The sequence below is a fragment of the Pleurodeles waltl genome, chromosome 6, assembly GCF_031143425.1.
Source record: "Pleurodeles waltl isolate 20211129_DDA chromosome 6, aPleWal1.hap1.20221129, whole genome shotgun sequence".
Lineage (NCBI taxonomy): Eukaryota > Metazoa > Chordata > Amphibia > Caudata > Salamandridae > Pleurodeles > Pleurodeles waltl.
This window is the reverse complement of record NC_090445.1, coordinates 400,867,769-400,884,240: the sequence shown is the minus strand read 5'-3', so window position 1 is coordinate 400,884,240 and position 16,472 is coordinate 400,867,769. Positions and strand designations below refer to the sequence as shown.

General features: G+C 43.5%; 1 protein-coding gene across 4 annotated transcripts in view; it reads left to right on the top strand.

Moving 5' to 3' along the window:
• Window positions 1-16,472, top strand: part of LOC138299778 (cytosolic phospholipase A2 gamma-like) — a 1,040,695-nt gene that overhangs the window by 762,812 nt on the left and 261,411 nt on the right. For all 4 annotated transcript variants that reach the window (XM_069238328.1, XM_069238327.1, XM_069238329.1 and 1 more), the window contains exons 15-16: window positions 9,679-9,783; window positions 10,684-10,773. In XM_069238328.1, the coding sequence (XP_069094429.1) occupies window positions 9,679-9,783; window positions 10,684-10,773 (195 nt within the window). The remainder of the gene's footprint in view (window positions 1-9,678; window positions 9,784-10,683; window positions 10,774-16,472) is intronic.

Genomic DNA, 16,472 nt, shown 5'->3' with positions numbered 1-16,472 from the left:
TCTTGTCTGGTGGTGGCAGGCTGGTGGTGACCAGCCAGCAACCAGACAGTATTAGTTTGCTTTGCAGGGGTCACCTCTATGGTGGCCCCTGGGTACATAATACATTAAATCCAATAAATGTACATGATTGAATTTATCATTCTGAGTTGTTTGATACCAAACAACCCAGAGGATCAGAGTAGCCATCATGTAGCTGTAAAACTCACACTGACCAGTGTCCAGCACATACATGTAAAACGGCTGCTCTGTTCACTTATTATGTCCCAGGTTTGGCAAGGACATAGTAAAGACATATTGCTCATGCATCTATGCCCACACATACAGTATAGTGGGCCCTGCCTGAGGGCTGGAAGGCCTGCCAGACAGGTGACTAACCTTTATTGTATGCAATGTATAATAAACAGGGCATACGGGCTATGTGCCATGTTGAGTTTTGCATTTTAGAATTGCACCAGGCAGTGCTGGGTGCATCTGGATGCATGACTCTAGAGCAGTGGTCTCCAAACATTTTAATGCCGCGCCCCCCCAGTTGAAAAATAAAAATCATTGGGGCCCCCCTCAGAATTTTTCACAAATATTTTATAAAGACGGCAATGTTTAAATAAGTGTAGACCTATTTAAACATTGCAGTTAAGTACTGTTACCTTTTTTAAAAATGCAATAGCATGTTTCTGCTTAAAACAAAACACTGTCATCTGTGTAATGCTTCTTTTGGCCAGAGTCTGGTGCCCCCCCTGGGATCACTTGAGGCCCCCCTAGGGGGTCCCGCCCCACAGTTTGAAGACCCCTGCTATAGAGGGTAGCACAATCTGTGCTGCTGCCCTCAGGGGCCTATCCTTAGTACCCCATGCCCTGGGTACCGAGGTACCATTTACTAGGGACTCGTAGTGGCAGCTAAAGGTGTTGCCAATTGTGCCAATGCATCACAATAGCTCTGGAAAAGGGCTCTGGCCCAGGGAACCTGGTTAGCAGAGGCCCTGGACACTAACAACTTTGAGATCATATCAAATACCAGCCAAAAGTGGGGCTAACCATGACTAAAGAGGATTTTTCTCACACTCCCCCATCTCAAATGAAAAAGGATGAGACTACCCTTTCCCTAGTGAGTCTCCATCATCTAAGTGGAAGAACCTGGAAATGCCATCTGCATTGGCAGTCTCTGTTCTGTGTTCAACTTGAAAGTCCATTCCCTGTAAGGAAATAGACCACCTGAGTAGTTTGGAATTTTCACCTTTTTATCTGTTGTAGCCTTCTGTGGTATGGCCTGAGCTTCTTCGGGGCCCAAACCACCGCAAAGGCTTCCCTCTCTATGGCACTCTATTTCTGTTCCCTAGGGAGTAGTCTTCTGCTCATAAAAGCAACAGACTGGTCATGTCTTTTATCATATTTCTGGGCTAGGACCACTCCTACCCCAGTTCTGAGGCATCTATTTGGACAATAAACTGCCTGGGGTAGTCTGGAGCTTGTAGGACTGGAGCAAAGCAGAGAGTATCTTTGGAGAGTCAAAGGCCTTTTGACAACTCATTATCCAGTTAACCTTTGCAGGCATTTTCTTGGAGGTGAACTCTGTGAGGGGGACAACTATTGTGCTATACTCCTTAACACATCTCGTATAATACCCAGTCAAGCCAATGAATGCCCTAAACTGTGTCTGGGTTGTAGGAGCTTCCCAAGCCAGAGTGGTCTGAATCTTACTTTGGAGGGGTTGCACTTGGCCTCCGACAATCAAGTGGCCCAAGTAAACAACTTTACCCTGCCCTATCTGGCACTTACTGGCCTTCTGCAAATTCTTCAGAAGCTTCAATAGGGGGATCAGGGGATCCTGCCAGGTGGAGCTATAGGCAGCTTTGCCATCTAAGTAAGCTTCTCTAAATGATTCCAGCCTAGCAAGGATTTGGTTCAGAAACCTCTGGAAGGTGGCAGGTGCATTCTTTAGTCCAAAGGGCATAACAGTGAAAGGATAATGCCCACACAAAGTAGAAAATGCTGACCTCTCCTTTGCTCCTGGGGTCAGGCCAATCTGGCAGTACCCTGATGTTAAATCGAAAGTACTCAGATATTTGGCTGCCCCTAGTCTGTCTGTGAGCTCATCAGCTCTTGTGATTGAGTGTGTATCAGTTTTTGTCACAGAACTGAGGCCCCTGTGATCCACACAAAATCTCATCTCCTTTTTCTCTCCTTTAGAGTGAGGTTTGGGGACTCTCTGAGGGTTACATGACACCCAAATGCAACATATTTTCGACTTCAGCCTGTATGCTCTCCCTGACATGGTCTGACTGTCTGTACTTTTTTGAGGGGCAAGCTGTCACCAGTGCCCGCATCATGGGTACACCAATTGGTCTTCCCAGGGAGCAAGGAGAGGAGAATAACTCAGAAACTGGTTGGAGACTTGCCTGCAATCAGCCTGCTGTTGCTCTGAGAGGGTGTCTGATAAGACCACTCCATCCATGGAACCATCTTGTGAGTTGCTGGAGATGAGATCACGGAGAGTCTCACTCTCTTCCTCCTGTCTTTCATCTGTAACCATGAGCATGGTCACATCAGCTGTATTGTGGTAGGGTTTTAGCCAAATTTTAGGTAGTTGAAATATATAATTCTTTTGGGATTTTTACAGCTGCCTAAGTCCTCCAAATAGGTGACGTACCCTTTCTTTTCAAGAATGAGATAGGGCCCAGACCATTTGTTCTAGAGAGCCCCTCGAGCAACAGGCTCCAACACACAAACTTTCTGCCCTGGTTGGAACTCCATCTTAGCAGTTTCTTGGTCATACAGAGCCTTTGCAGCTCCTGGCTGATGTGAAGATTTTGGCAGTTTTTTTCCATATACTCTGCCATTCGGTAATGTAGGCCAAGTACATGGTCCATTATATCTTCTTTGGCTCTTTGAGAGGTTTCTCCCAGCCTCTCCTTACAAGACAGACCCATTCTGTGATCCCAAGCATGGCTGCATGGGTTTTCAGTTTTACCTCAGCCCAGGGGGAATGCTCCAGGTCATTTCCAGGCAGGCCATATACTGGGAAGGATGAGCACACAACCACGTCTTTCTGCCCTACTACTCCCTCCCGATCAAATGTTACCACAGCCATGGGATGGAACGTTGTCTCATTGTCACCATTGGTGACAGGATAAGACATCCCTACCAGGAGGTGATTTGAGTGGACCAATTGCTGGCTTATCATGGTAACATTAGCTCCTGTGTCCCTCAGGGCTTCATATTTCTCCCCATTAATCAAAGGGTGCTACCTATATTTGTCATAGTACTTGGCCAGGCAGCCCAGGATAATTCTATCCCTCCCTCAGTGACTAATGTTGCCTCTCTGGGTTTACTGACATGGTCAGGCCACAACTCTGATCCCATCCGGAGATTAGCTACAGCATTTACTGCAGGTTGGCTAGAGGCATTCTTTGTATTCTTACCGCTAGGGTCTACAGTTGGTGCCCTCTTTTCTTGTAATTATGGCACCAAGCCTTGTTGGGATCAAAGTTCCTACCTTTTTACCAACCCCAGGTTGTGAGGAGTCTTGGGGTTTACCCTCCTGTGTAGGTTTTTGGGGCCCTTGAGAAGACTCTTTATGTTTGTTTTGGTTCCCATCTTTGCCTTGGGGTGGGGGGCTTTTTGGCCTCTTTCTTTTGGTCTACCCCACCAGTGGTAGATTTAGTTACCCGTTTTGTAACCCAGTGGTCTGTCTTCCCCCCACCTCTTGAGGGAAAAGTGTACAGTGGTCTACCAGGTATTGATGTAGCCTCTCATTGTAACAATTACTTAGCAGATACTCTTTCATGAATAGGTTATACAGCCCATTGAAATCATGTACCTTGTTACCAGCTAACCAACCACCGAGCATTTTTAGTGAATATTACACAAACTCTACCCAAGTTTGACTTTGGGATTTTCGAGCCTCCCTGAACTTTTTGCGGTACTCTTCAGTTGTAAATCCAAAGCCCTCAATAAGGGTACCCTTCTTAAGGTATTTAGGGTTGAGAATCTGCCTTGTTCAGTGTCAGGAGCCCATCCCTGCACTTTCCTGAGAATAACTCCAACAACAGTGTGCCCCAGTGTTTCCTTCCAGTTTCCCACCCAATACAGGCTCTTTCAAACGCAGAAAACCATTTGACTATAATATCCCTTTCAGAGAAGGTAGGGACAACTCCTTTTGGGAGTTTGAGGTTGAAAGGTTTCTCTTTCAATATTTTTATGCTGCAGCCAGAGATGGGTCCTTGGCCCAGCTCTGTTCTCTTTGTTTCAATCTTCAAAAGCTGAGACTCTAGGGCCAGTCTTTTAAGTGTTCTTCAGTAGGTGCACTAGTGCTGGGATGGAGGAGCGTCCCTGATCCCCATTGTCCACATGATGCTCTTCTCCCTGAGATTCTTCATCTACTCCATCTGTGGGGTGATCTTTCTCATGCTTGGCCACCAGAAGCCCAATCTTGTCTGTGTTTGCATGTATTCCAGTACATATTCTGGAACAGTTTGCACAGTTTTCTTAACTGGTCATAGCTATATTTCTGGTAAGGGGCCAGGTTGAGCTCCTGGCTCTGTTTCTAAGAATCTGTCATGTTTACTTTACTAAAGCCTGACCTTTCCCTTTTTGGATAAGGCCGACTACAGTAAGGACTTTTAAATTCCAACTATTGTTGTAGGGACCTAACCAGGACCCTAGCAATTATGTTAGAAATTTGCAAACATTTTAGCCAATTGGAAAAAATGCAATTAAGCTAAAGACAATTTGGAGAGTTATTTGTGTGCTCATAAATTGACAAAGTGGTATCATCAAATGTAAAGTCTTTATCCCACTGCTGAGACACCAAATGCAAGAGGCTGTCCCTCTATGTCGTGTGCAAAATGTTATACACTATGCAGAGGGTCCGGGCAACCACACATTGGCTTACAGAGGTAAAAACTAGACCTCTTAATGCTTTAATTTTTATGGTAGCTTGGTTGAGCAGTTAGGCTAATCTTGGAGCAGTGTAAAGCATTGTTGTACTCACAGTATCAATAAAGCAGGACACACACACAAAAGAATAACTACAGACCAATGCACAAAAACACGTCAGACTTTTATAACATTTTTAAGACCAAGATCATCAAAAACAAGTAAGTACTTTTTAAGTTATGATTTTTTAAAGTTCTGTGCACAATTACTCACCATGGGAATCAACGGAGAAGTACTTTAAAAATGCATATAAAATCAAACGGTGCATTTACCAATGTCTCCTCTCAGTTGTAGATCGAGGTCATTAGTGGGCCCCTTGGACTAGCTGGAGAAGATTGGGTGACTCCTGGTTTTAGCAGGAGCAGCTGCAGAAAGTCTTTGGAGCTGGTGCAAGGCCACTGCAGGGAGACCACTTGGAAAAGCAATGCATAGGTGGACTTCAAGGTGAGTCCAGTGAGTCCCCTTGTAGTGTTGAGGTTGCAAGTGGTGGGGGACCCTTAAAAAACAGCTGGATCTTCGGTGCAGGGCACAGGGCAGCCGTGTGCAGAGCAAATCAGTGAGCCAAGAGCTGTGCGCAAAGGTGCCTGTGGAAGCAGGAGGCAGGTCACCAGGGTCACTCTTGTGGGAGGACCTGATGTTTTGCAGTCTGGAGTGGACCCAGGGTTCAGAGTAGCCATCATGTGCCTGTGAAACTCATACTGACCAGTGTCCAGCACATGCATGTAAAATGGCTACTCTGTTCACTTACTATGTCCCAGGTTTTGCAAGGACACAGTAGGGACATATTGCTCATGCATCTATGCCACCATATACAGTATAGTGCACCCTGCCTTAGAGCTAGAAGGCCTGCCAGAGTAATGACTTACCTATATTGCATGCAGTATATAGTGGATAGGGTACACAAGCTGTGTGCAATATCAGTTTGCAATTTAGGATTGTACCAGGACAGAGCATGAAATGGCAGTGATGGGTGCATCTGGATGCATGGCCCTAGAGGGTGGCACAATCTGTGTTGCTGTCCTCAGGGGCTGACATTTAGTACCCCCTGGGTACCTAAGTACCATTTACTAGGGACTTATAGTTGCAGCTAAAGGTGTTGCCAATTGTGCCAATGCATCACAAACGTTTTGGGAAAGAGATCTGGCCCGGGGAACCTGGTTAGCAGGGACCCCGGGAACTAACAACTTTGATACCACATCAAATGCCAGGCAAAAAGTGGGGGCTAACCATGGCAAAAGAGGCCTTTTCACACATGAGACTAATATCGAAGATTCATAATGGGTTACACATGCATTGGTCAAAAGTTGGATTTTGGCTCTGGTCAAAAGAACCTCAACAAAGTGGGGAACAAAAATGGTCAGAGGGTGACCCTTGAGAATACCTTCACACTGTCCTATGCTGACACCAACAGCTTCAACAGATTTTAAACAGTTGGGCAAAGCAGCAACTACAGGATCCAGTGTAGCAGAAAAATAACTCACTGTTCCGTTGACCCCTCCAAGTAACTGCATCAAAACAGAAAGTGCACAACCATCACTTTAATGGAAAAACAATAATAAACATCTATTGTAATCTGTGATTCTCAGAGCTGGGGCTCAGCACAGGCTTTCTCCAAGCTCAGTGAAGGCTTTCAAGCAACTGTGTGCGAATGGCGCCAGATCAGTAACGTTGTTGTTTGTCAACTTTTGTAAGGGCTTGGAAATCATTGAAAAATGTGGGATCCATTGGTGGCAGTAACAGACCTGTCCCAAGAACATGCAGGCATCTCTCTTTGTCACAGGTGGATTCATTTGCATGATTGCTGCAACTCTCTCTTAGGACATCTTCCTTGCTCTCTTCATTACACGATGATCCAAATTTTTCACTTCTTTCTGGCACTGCAAAATTCAGTTTTCACTGTTGTAAGTCCTATCTCTCTCATAGGTTAACATTGGGGCTGGCTTTAAATATCTTTTAAGTGCAGTTTTTGTTTGGGAGCAGAAGGAAATTTGGAGTTTGGTGTCTCTAAACTCACAATTTAAAAATACAACTTTGGGTAAAGTTGTTTTTCCAGTTGTCAGTTTGAAAATGCCACTTTTAGAAAGAGAGCATTTTCTTGCATAAACCATTCTGTGACTCTGCCTGCTTGTGTATTTCCTGTCTGGGTCAGACTGACAGTTGGGCTGTTTGTGAATCCCCTCTAGACAGTGACACAAAGGGAGCTGGGGTGTAACCTGCATATCCTGATGGGCTGTCTGGGCTAGATTGAAGGGAGGAGTGGCCACTTACACCTGAATGGGCTGTGCCTGCTCTCACACAATGCAGTTTCCAGCCCCCTGGTGTGTGTATGGGGGCAGGATGGGCAAAGAAGGATCTTGTGAACAATAGATACTTTCCCTTGTAGTTTGCCTACTTCAAAGGCAGAAAGGGGTATAAGTAGTGGACCCAAAACCCCATACTTTTAGATTTCTTCTGGAACCAAGAGCAACCTCTGCCAAGGTGAAGAGCTAAAGTCCTGGAGGTTGAGTACTGCCCCTTTGCCCATTACTGTGATTTGCTGGGCTGGCCTGCAGTTGCTGCTTCTGTCTGAAAGAGGACAAAGACTGGATTTTGTGGTATATTCCTGCTTGTGAAGAATCTCCAAGGGCTTGGACTGAGCTTGGTTCCGGCTTTGAAGTCTCAGGACCATCAAAGACTTCCTCTGCCAGCACCTGGACTCTCTGCTGAGATTCCTGCCCTGCCAAGTTGTACCCTATCCAGTCCCTCGGCCCTTGAAAGGTGAAGCTGGTAGAACAAGGACTGAAATCCACCCACAGGAAGCTGTGCAGGGAAAATTTCTGTGCACCACCACAACGCAGCAGTCAAAAGATGCAGCACCCACCTCGCAGCTGAAAGCGATGCAGCCCTTGCATCACGGCTAGGAAATCGATGCATCACCTACATCGCGGCTGGACAAACGACACAACACCTGCTTGAGGTTGCTGAAAATGACGCAAATCCCATGCAGCTCGGTTTTCCAACTCCGTACAACTGGATTTCTCATGCATCGTCGCCTGGCGTCAAAATCATCGTGAACCTGTGCAGATTTGAGGTGCCCCGTCCGGAAATCGACACATCTTGTCTGCCCGACCAGAGAAGAAACAATGCACTGCCTTACTTGCGAGTAAGGAATTGACGCATCACTGACTCTTCCAATGCACGCTCGCCCGTGTGGCTTTATTTTTGATGTAAACCAGGTACTTTTTGTAAAAGCAACTTTTCCATTGTTTTCTATGGAGTAACACTCTATTATTCTGAAAATTAATATTTTGACTTGTGTGTGTTGGATTTTTAATGTTTTGGTTGTGTTTGCTTTAGATAAATATTACCTATTTTTCTAAACTGGTGTAGTGTCCATTTTGTAGTATTTTCACTGTATTACTGTATGTTGGTACAAATACGTTACACATTGCCTTTGAGATAAGCCTGACTGCCTGTGCCAATCTACCAAGGGGGTGAGCAGAGGTTGTCTTAGGAACATAACTCATATACCCACACTAGAGTGAGGGTCCCTGCTTGGTCATAGTGCAAACTGACTGCCAACCAGAGACCCCATTTCTAACACCTAGCATACTGCAGCACTTCACCATATGGTTTATTCTGCCAGCAAATGAAATGACTCTGTATCATATTGCTAATTTCAGGTTTCAATCCCTACACAAATCTGAACACAAAATGATTCATGTCTTTTGCCTCTATAACTTCAGAACCACTGTGTTGTTCAAATGCTTGCAGCAGTCTCTCAGAGTAAGCATGAATCAACTCCTTTGTTTTCTGTGCTGTCCTGTCAATCCTTTGCCAATCAACATATTTAGGAGAACTCTATTCTTCAAGAATTCAATCACCTTGTAATACCCTTTCATCACCTCTTCAGATGGCGCACCTGTTACTGGATCTTTTGGCGGTTCATGAGTTGGCCAATCAACTATCTGCTTGCACTCAACCCACAAATCAACTGGAACCACAATGTCAAACAAGGTGTTCAAATCTTCCTACAGTCATTTTGAAAGTTTCACAAACCTCCCTGTCTGCTTATACCATTTTACTGGCTTCTTCCTCAATCTCTGGTAATCATTTATGAATGATAGTGTGTCACGTCTACTCCAAGGGACATGGACATAATCTCCACCTGGTATCTCTCTCATTGGTAGCGTTTTTACACTCTCTTTAGCTTGATTTGCTCCAACTGGAGACTTTTTAAAGCTGACAGGTGTGCCTCTAAAGCATTATCAAAACTCCACTCTAACAGTGAGATGCACAATTTCTTCCATGGTGTAATTCCCATTGTCGTTCTGCCATTTTCCCAAATCCCCCTAAGTTCCCTATTACCTCAATTCTGAGTATAGCAATAGCTTACCAGGAAAATGGTGAGACAGTTGTAAAATTCGTATGGCAGTGAAAGATACCTCATGCTCATGTCTATTGTCTGCCTGGAGGTCTTGCAGTGGTGCTGTATGGTCCTCATATATGACATAAACGCCATACTATTTGGAATCCTTGTAATCCCTCTCGCACTTCCATGGTTGCACAGCTAACCAAGAGAGTCTGGGATTCCCCAGCTGTTATATTAATTACAGTAACATTACTTAAATAATTTTTCAGAAACAAATATTAATCTGTTTTACTAGCGCTGAACAACCAATCATAGTTGCTGAACAGTTCAACATAGCTCCTTCCTCATACATACTTTTTAATGAAACTATACTGTTACATTCTGTTTATTTCTAGAGTGCAAGAAGAACGACAGCCACCACATGACACCATCCATAGCATCAGATGAAATGGCAGTTCGAGAGATGGCATGCATGAGCTTGGGAAGCTCTTTTCCTTCCAGTAAGTGTTGAATGTTCTGATGTATTTAGAATTTCTTTATGAAGATAAAAAAAACTAAAAGGCACACATTGAAAAGGAAGGAACGATTTTTTGGTGAATATGAACAATATGCACAGGCTTTTTGCAGTCCCACAAATTTAAGGCAGCCAATGGGTAAACTGGACGGATCCATTACCCCGTGCTGTTTGCAGTGGGGGGGCGGAAGCAAAATGCTGAGTCTACAAATCAAAAGTCTTTCTAGGTGTGTGTGCAATGTATCATTTTTTGGGGAAAACAGGATTGTTGTGAAAGAGGCAAAGCTGTTTCAAAGACCAGGCCTAAAAATACTTTAACATATCAAAATCAAAATACAGTTTGCACATTGGCTTTCTTTCTGTCTACTGCTTCTTGATTAATTTGAAAAGACATTCTAGTCAAATGCCTGCCATTCGATTTAGTAGGAGGTGCCAGTTCCTCCATTGTGTAATTGTGCAACTCTGCCATTTCCCCAACTTCCCCCATGTTTCCTACTAACTTCATTCTGAGTGTAGCATCAGCTTAACAGAGAATGGTGGAACGGTTCTGGACATAGGCATGGCAGTAAAAGACCCCCCCATGGTCATCTCTATGATCTATCTGGAGGCCTTGCAGTGGTGCCACACGGTCCCCATGCGTGGCAGAAACCCAGTACTATTTGCAATCCTTGTAATCCCCCTCACACTTCCATGCATGCACAGCTGAGGAGGGAGTGTGAGATTCCTCAGCTGTGTTTTAATTACAGTGGCATTATTTGAAGAATTTGGCAGAAATAAATATTATTTGGTTGTGCTAGTGCTACACCATCAGCAACAGGTGTTGTGAAGTTCAGATATTTACTAATTGTCAATCAAATTATACCTGTCAAATTTTGTTTATTTTTAGAAAGCAACAACGTGACACCACCAATGGCGTCAGATCAAATGGCTGCTACGGAGGTCAAATACATGAGCCTGGGAAGCTTTTTTCCTTCCAGTAAGTACTAAATGTTCTGAAGTATTTAAAAGTCTTTATAAGCAACACAAAGGTTGCTTCTCATTGGGCGACAGTTTGAGGACCTTTTAGCATTCCCTGCACGTTCTGTGTCTCTCCAACTTGCAAAGGACAGATGGCTTCTACAGAAGCAGTTAGAGAATGTCATTGTAATGTGTGCCAGAAATTAGTGGTGACTATCCTGGGGCTTGCAGATTCATTGTGTTGTGTATTCTGGGGACATCTCTCCCTGATATATTGGACATGAAGTCTACAGTGTTCCTTTCAATACCAGATGTGATGCCTACCTGAGTAACATTGATACTACCTCATTAACTCTATTGAGACAGATGTCACTTGGTGAAGTGTACATTGTTGATATGTTTCCAATGTGACATAGGTGTTTTCATGTCACCTTCTATAGGATATTGTACTTTTGTCAGCAACATAGCAGTATTTCAGGGTCATTATGTATATGCCAAATAGATGTATGCATGACCTTGTGTGGGATATGTGGGAATGGACTTTACTTTGGGATACTATAGCTTGCCAATAGATAATGCAGGTCTCTTATATGGGGCACAGCTTTGAGGGTGATGAGGTCTCTTAGCTGTATGTTTGTACAACTTCAGCAATGCAATTGTAGTTGTCTGAGATCTTGATTTTTTTGTGGGCAACCTTATTAAATTCAGCAGTCATGCATTCACAAAAGCAGTTAGGCTTTATCTTAGAGGCAATGTGTAAAGTATTTAGGCATCACTCAAAAAAGTACAACACAAACAAAATCCTGCACCAATTTATAAAAATAGAGGGAATTTTATTAAAATATTTGACACCAAAATGACAAAAATCCAATTAGTAGAGCTAGAGTTAGGAATTGTAAACGTTTATGGTAAAAACTATTACTTAAAAGATGAAAGTGATAACTGCAGATATGTAGTCATACAAGAGCACGGTAAAGTAAAAAAAATGGCAAACCATGATCGAGTCGGATACAAGAAGTGGATTGGGTCCCGTCGGTGCTCACCTTCAGACTTAGAAGTAAAAGTCTCTAAGAAGGTAGAAGTTCAGAGGGGCAAGGAGGAGGTGCCATCGTCAAGGAGCCACTAGTTTAACTTGTAGTGAAGATTTCCACGTTCAGATTTAGGGCCAGATTAAGGTTTGTCAGAGCGGTTATTCTATCACAGTGGTGGCGGATCCCATCTACTGAAATATATATCTCATAATATCCCATGGGATTTTTACTTTGGCAGTTAGGATATCCGTCACCATTATGACGGAGTAACCCCTCAAAAAACTCGAAATCAGGCTCTCCGTCTCCTTTCTGGAAGTTGAACGTCTTCAGCAGAACAAAGCTGGAGGCTGTCGCCAACAAGAGTGCCATGAGGCCGGATATCCCTTTGGTGGATAACCAGTGACAGAATTTGCTGCTGCGGAAAAGGATGTAGCGGGAGCTGCCACAAAGTTAGGCCAACCAGTGATGCACCTTGGGAGGACAGACAAGTAGATTGGTCCTAGTCTCCTCTCGGTTCTCAGAATGTTTTTTAGCTGAAAAGTTTCTAAGTCATTTCTGGATTTTAGCCATCTGGACACCTTAGCACCATTCACAAAGTCCAGGACTGGTGAGGCATCACTCGGAGGATTGCAGCTCACTCAAGCTGGGTCTATGTGTGGGTTAAAGATGGCTGGAGACTTTTCTGCCCCTGAGGCTCTGATGAAGAAGCCAACCAACTAGCCCTTGGAGTCACACTGTTAGTCCTGCGGTCAAGCAGAAGAACAGGGCTCAAAAAGCAGAGCATTCCTCTAAGGGTTAAATGCAGGCTCCAGGCAACAAAGCAGTCCTTGCAGTTGCAGCAAAGCAATCTTGTAGAGTACACAGAAGGGCAGAGCAGCAGGCAGTCCTCAGAGAGTCCTTCCACAGATTCAGAAAGGGAACTGACAAATCAGTACCTGATGCCTTCATTAAGTAGGTTCCTGACTCCCCCTGACCTGACTCCAAACTGGCTACATTATCAATGCAAAGGTGACAAGTCCTTTGTGTGAAGGCAGAGCACAGCCTATTCAATTTCAAGTGGGGCTCTGCCCATCTCCACTGCTCCATCCTGGCAGTGATGGCCCATCCAGATACAATAATCCCTCTATTGTATGGCTGTCTGGGAGGAATAAACAAAGTTTAACTGCCAATTACACCCAGTCATGTGACTCGGGATCATGCTGCAAGCACCATTAGAACAGGAAAATGACAACTTTCTAAACTTAAAATCCGACTTTACCAGTAAAGAAGATTTAATATTACAATTTCTCAGACACCAAACATGAAATGTTTACCTGTTCACAATCAAATGTTAGCACTTATTAAATGTAATGATGCAACCCTGTGCTATCCTAAGGGAGAGGTAGGCCTCACAGTAGTGAAAAACTAATTTAGGATTTTTTCACTACCAGAATATGTAAAAATAAAAGCAAATGTCCAACCTTTTAATTACAATGCACCCTGTCCTATAGGCTACCTATGGCCTAACTAAGGGGTGCAATAAAATGGCTTGGCCTGGGGCAGGCATTCAAAACACACAACTGGAAAAGGAGGAAGAATACTACTCCAATTGAGCCAAGGGGTCCATAAAGGAAATATGCATAGTTCTTAATAAGTGCCCTCACCCACTAATACTGACATGCTTCATCATCAGGCCTGCTACAGCATCCCTTCACAGACCAACATCAGGAATGGAGCATAACGGATTAGGGAAAACAATGGACACATATATTGGGATATAATCTGTGGAAGAATTCAGCTAAAACTACCTCATAGGTGTCCTCCTTCCTCTTTATTATTGAACTCCCTGGATAGGATTAAAATCACTACCAGTGATGACACAGCAGTATTAATGCCCCTTCATCCCTTATGTCTGGTCTCTTTTGGACATGTTTCAGCCATCTTTAATTTCCTCAAAGGGATGTTTGGCCTTCCTCAGGACCAGAGATCCCACTCCTTCAGCCAACCCCCCAGCGAAAAAACTAGTCACTATATGGGGGTGAAAAAGGATACCTTTGTCCAAGGGGAGATGACCTTAATTCATCATACATCTGTAACCACACTCGGTCATTCTGAAATGACAAAGTAATTTAAAACCAACACCCAAAACTATGAAACAATGCGTTTTTCCAAGGCTCACAAGATACACCCCCACACATATTCCTTTATATTTTATATTATATCTCCATATCTGTGTTTATTTGTGGAAATTTGTTATGTACAGATTCAAATAATTCACCGAATATTATCCTCCCAGGGGGGGAAAACCACCACTGCACTTACATATCATGCAGAGAAAACGTGAAAGTCAAGGGACGCACACGTGGAGTATAACTACTGCTTACCAAGTTACACTGAGAATCTCCCTGAAACTGGAGTGTGACCGGGAGCATCTCCCTGTAGCCACGCGCTACTACACAAAAAAAACATCAACCTCCTTTATAGTAGTATTCATGGCCTCCCGACCCTTCGCAAACTGGGTGTCTGTATTCAACCCACAGTTTATCGGGCATCGCTCATCTATGTGTTTAGGTGCCTATATACCTGGCTGATCCTGCTGTCAACTGTTCTAAATCATTGTCTCCCAAAACACCACCTGTTTAGTTGCTTATGCCCAGAGTAGAGGTTTAGCAGAGTTGCCCATACGTCCAACCCAGAGACTGCATTACTCATTTTGTGAAGGGAAGGATGCCACTAATCTGTGCCGTTCCCTCACTGTGAAGGTGCAGTCCTTCTTTTTTCTGCCTCCTCCACTCACGTGCTTCTATGTATCGACAACGTGGGATGTTAAAGGTTGGACCATAGTGGTCCTGTTCTCATATCATTACTTCAAGCGTAATCTTTAAAGAGATCCCTGGGGCTCTTATTCATGTACCTATCCTTGCAACTACAACAATGAAATGTGCTGTATCACTCCCCAGAGTATCCACACTTTAGATCTAAACCACAGTAAAGTTATTGAACCACAATCACACAGTAACATTGCTTCCTATAACCATAACCAATCTCGGAACACCCCTTGCCCATACTGCTGATCTCATGGGGGATATGTTTGTCTTCATCATGTGATTTCTCAGCACTAGACTGCAGGGCCTTCTTGTGGTTTGAAAGAGATAGCTAGGGAGGGAGAAAAGAAAGTACATCTCTCCCCTTTTGTTTGTGTTTTGGAAGGGTGTGACATTGCCAAGTCAAATTGGCAATTTAAAACCGTATTCAGGCTGCAATGGCAGACCTGGGTCATGTTTGAGGGAGCTACATAGGTTAGAGGCACAAATAGTGCTGCAGGCTCACTAGTAACATTTAGTTTACACTTCATTATATGCTATAGCACTCTACTAGTGATGTATAAGTAAATTACATTTTCAAATCGGGTGCATTTTACCATATTTAAAGCAGAGAGCATACACACTTTAGCACTGGTTAGCAGTGAATAGTGCACAGAGTCCTAAGGCCAACAAAAACACATTTCTGCGAACATAGGAGGGTGAGGGCAAAACGCTTGGGTGAAGATCACTCTAAGGCTGACTGGTTTAACAGTTGACCAAGGCTGAATCCCTCATAACTTGCCATCCAATGGTATCCTTCGCTGCTACCCATAGATTTGCACAGTGCTCATAGATTTGTTTCGATCTTTGAGGTAGGCATTCAGATGTGATTAAGTTGGACTTTTTATGTGGACAGGGTGAGATTTTGAGCCTCCACAATTTCTGTGTTGGTGACTAAAGTTCCAATCCAAAGTAATAGGGATTGGTGCATTGTCTGTGAGAGAGACCTCCAATATTGTACATTGTAAAATGAGTAAGGTTGTTGATTGAGAAATCAGAAACCACTCCAACATGGTCTGGGTACTGTGGACAGGGGAAAGGAAGCATTTTTCTATGCCAGATGGGTGTAAGAATCTCCAGATATTCATAAAGCCCTAATCTTCAAGGACATCTCATGACAATGACATTTCTCTATTGTTAGCTGTGTTAATCAGACTAAGAGTCTGATTTAGTTATTGGTGGACAAGTTAGTCCATCCCAACAGTGATGGATATCCTGTCCGCTGAAATCAAAATCCCATTATATCCTAAGGGATTTAGAATTTGTCAGACTTGATATCCGTCATCGTTGCGATGGAGTAATTCTTCTGCCAATATCTAAATCAGGCCCTAAATATTTCCAGTCTCCTGTGGGTAGGACCCAACTCAATGAAGATAAAGTTAAGGTGTAAAATGAAAACTGTCTTATTACTCAGAGAAGCATGTATGGAGCATATGCAATTTGCCCAGTCTTGAAGGACCTTGTGTCCCCTTCGTTAGTTATTCGTATTGTTAGTTCCTATAGTAGAATGGACACTGATATGAGCACAGTAAAGTAATATTACATCTTGGGCTGCTAGTATACAGCAATAATGATATAAGAGTTTGTATAGCGCTCTTTAACCACTGTCTACTGTCAGTCATGCTTCGCTGTGATGTCCATGGACTCATTAGGAGATGCCTGGTTATTGTAGTGTGTACCTTTTTAGATGTCAAGTGTGGAGTAATACACATCATCTACAATGTAACAAAAGAGAACATAACATGATCATACTCTGATTAAAACAGGAAAACTTATGCCAGGATTTTCTCAAAAGATACACTTGTCCATGCAAGTTAGATCAGAAATAAAAAACAAGATACAGT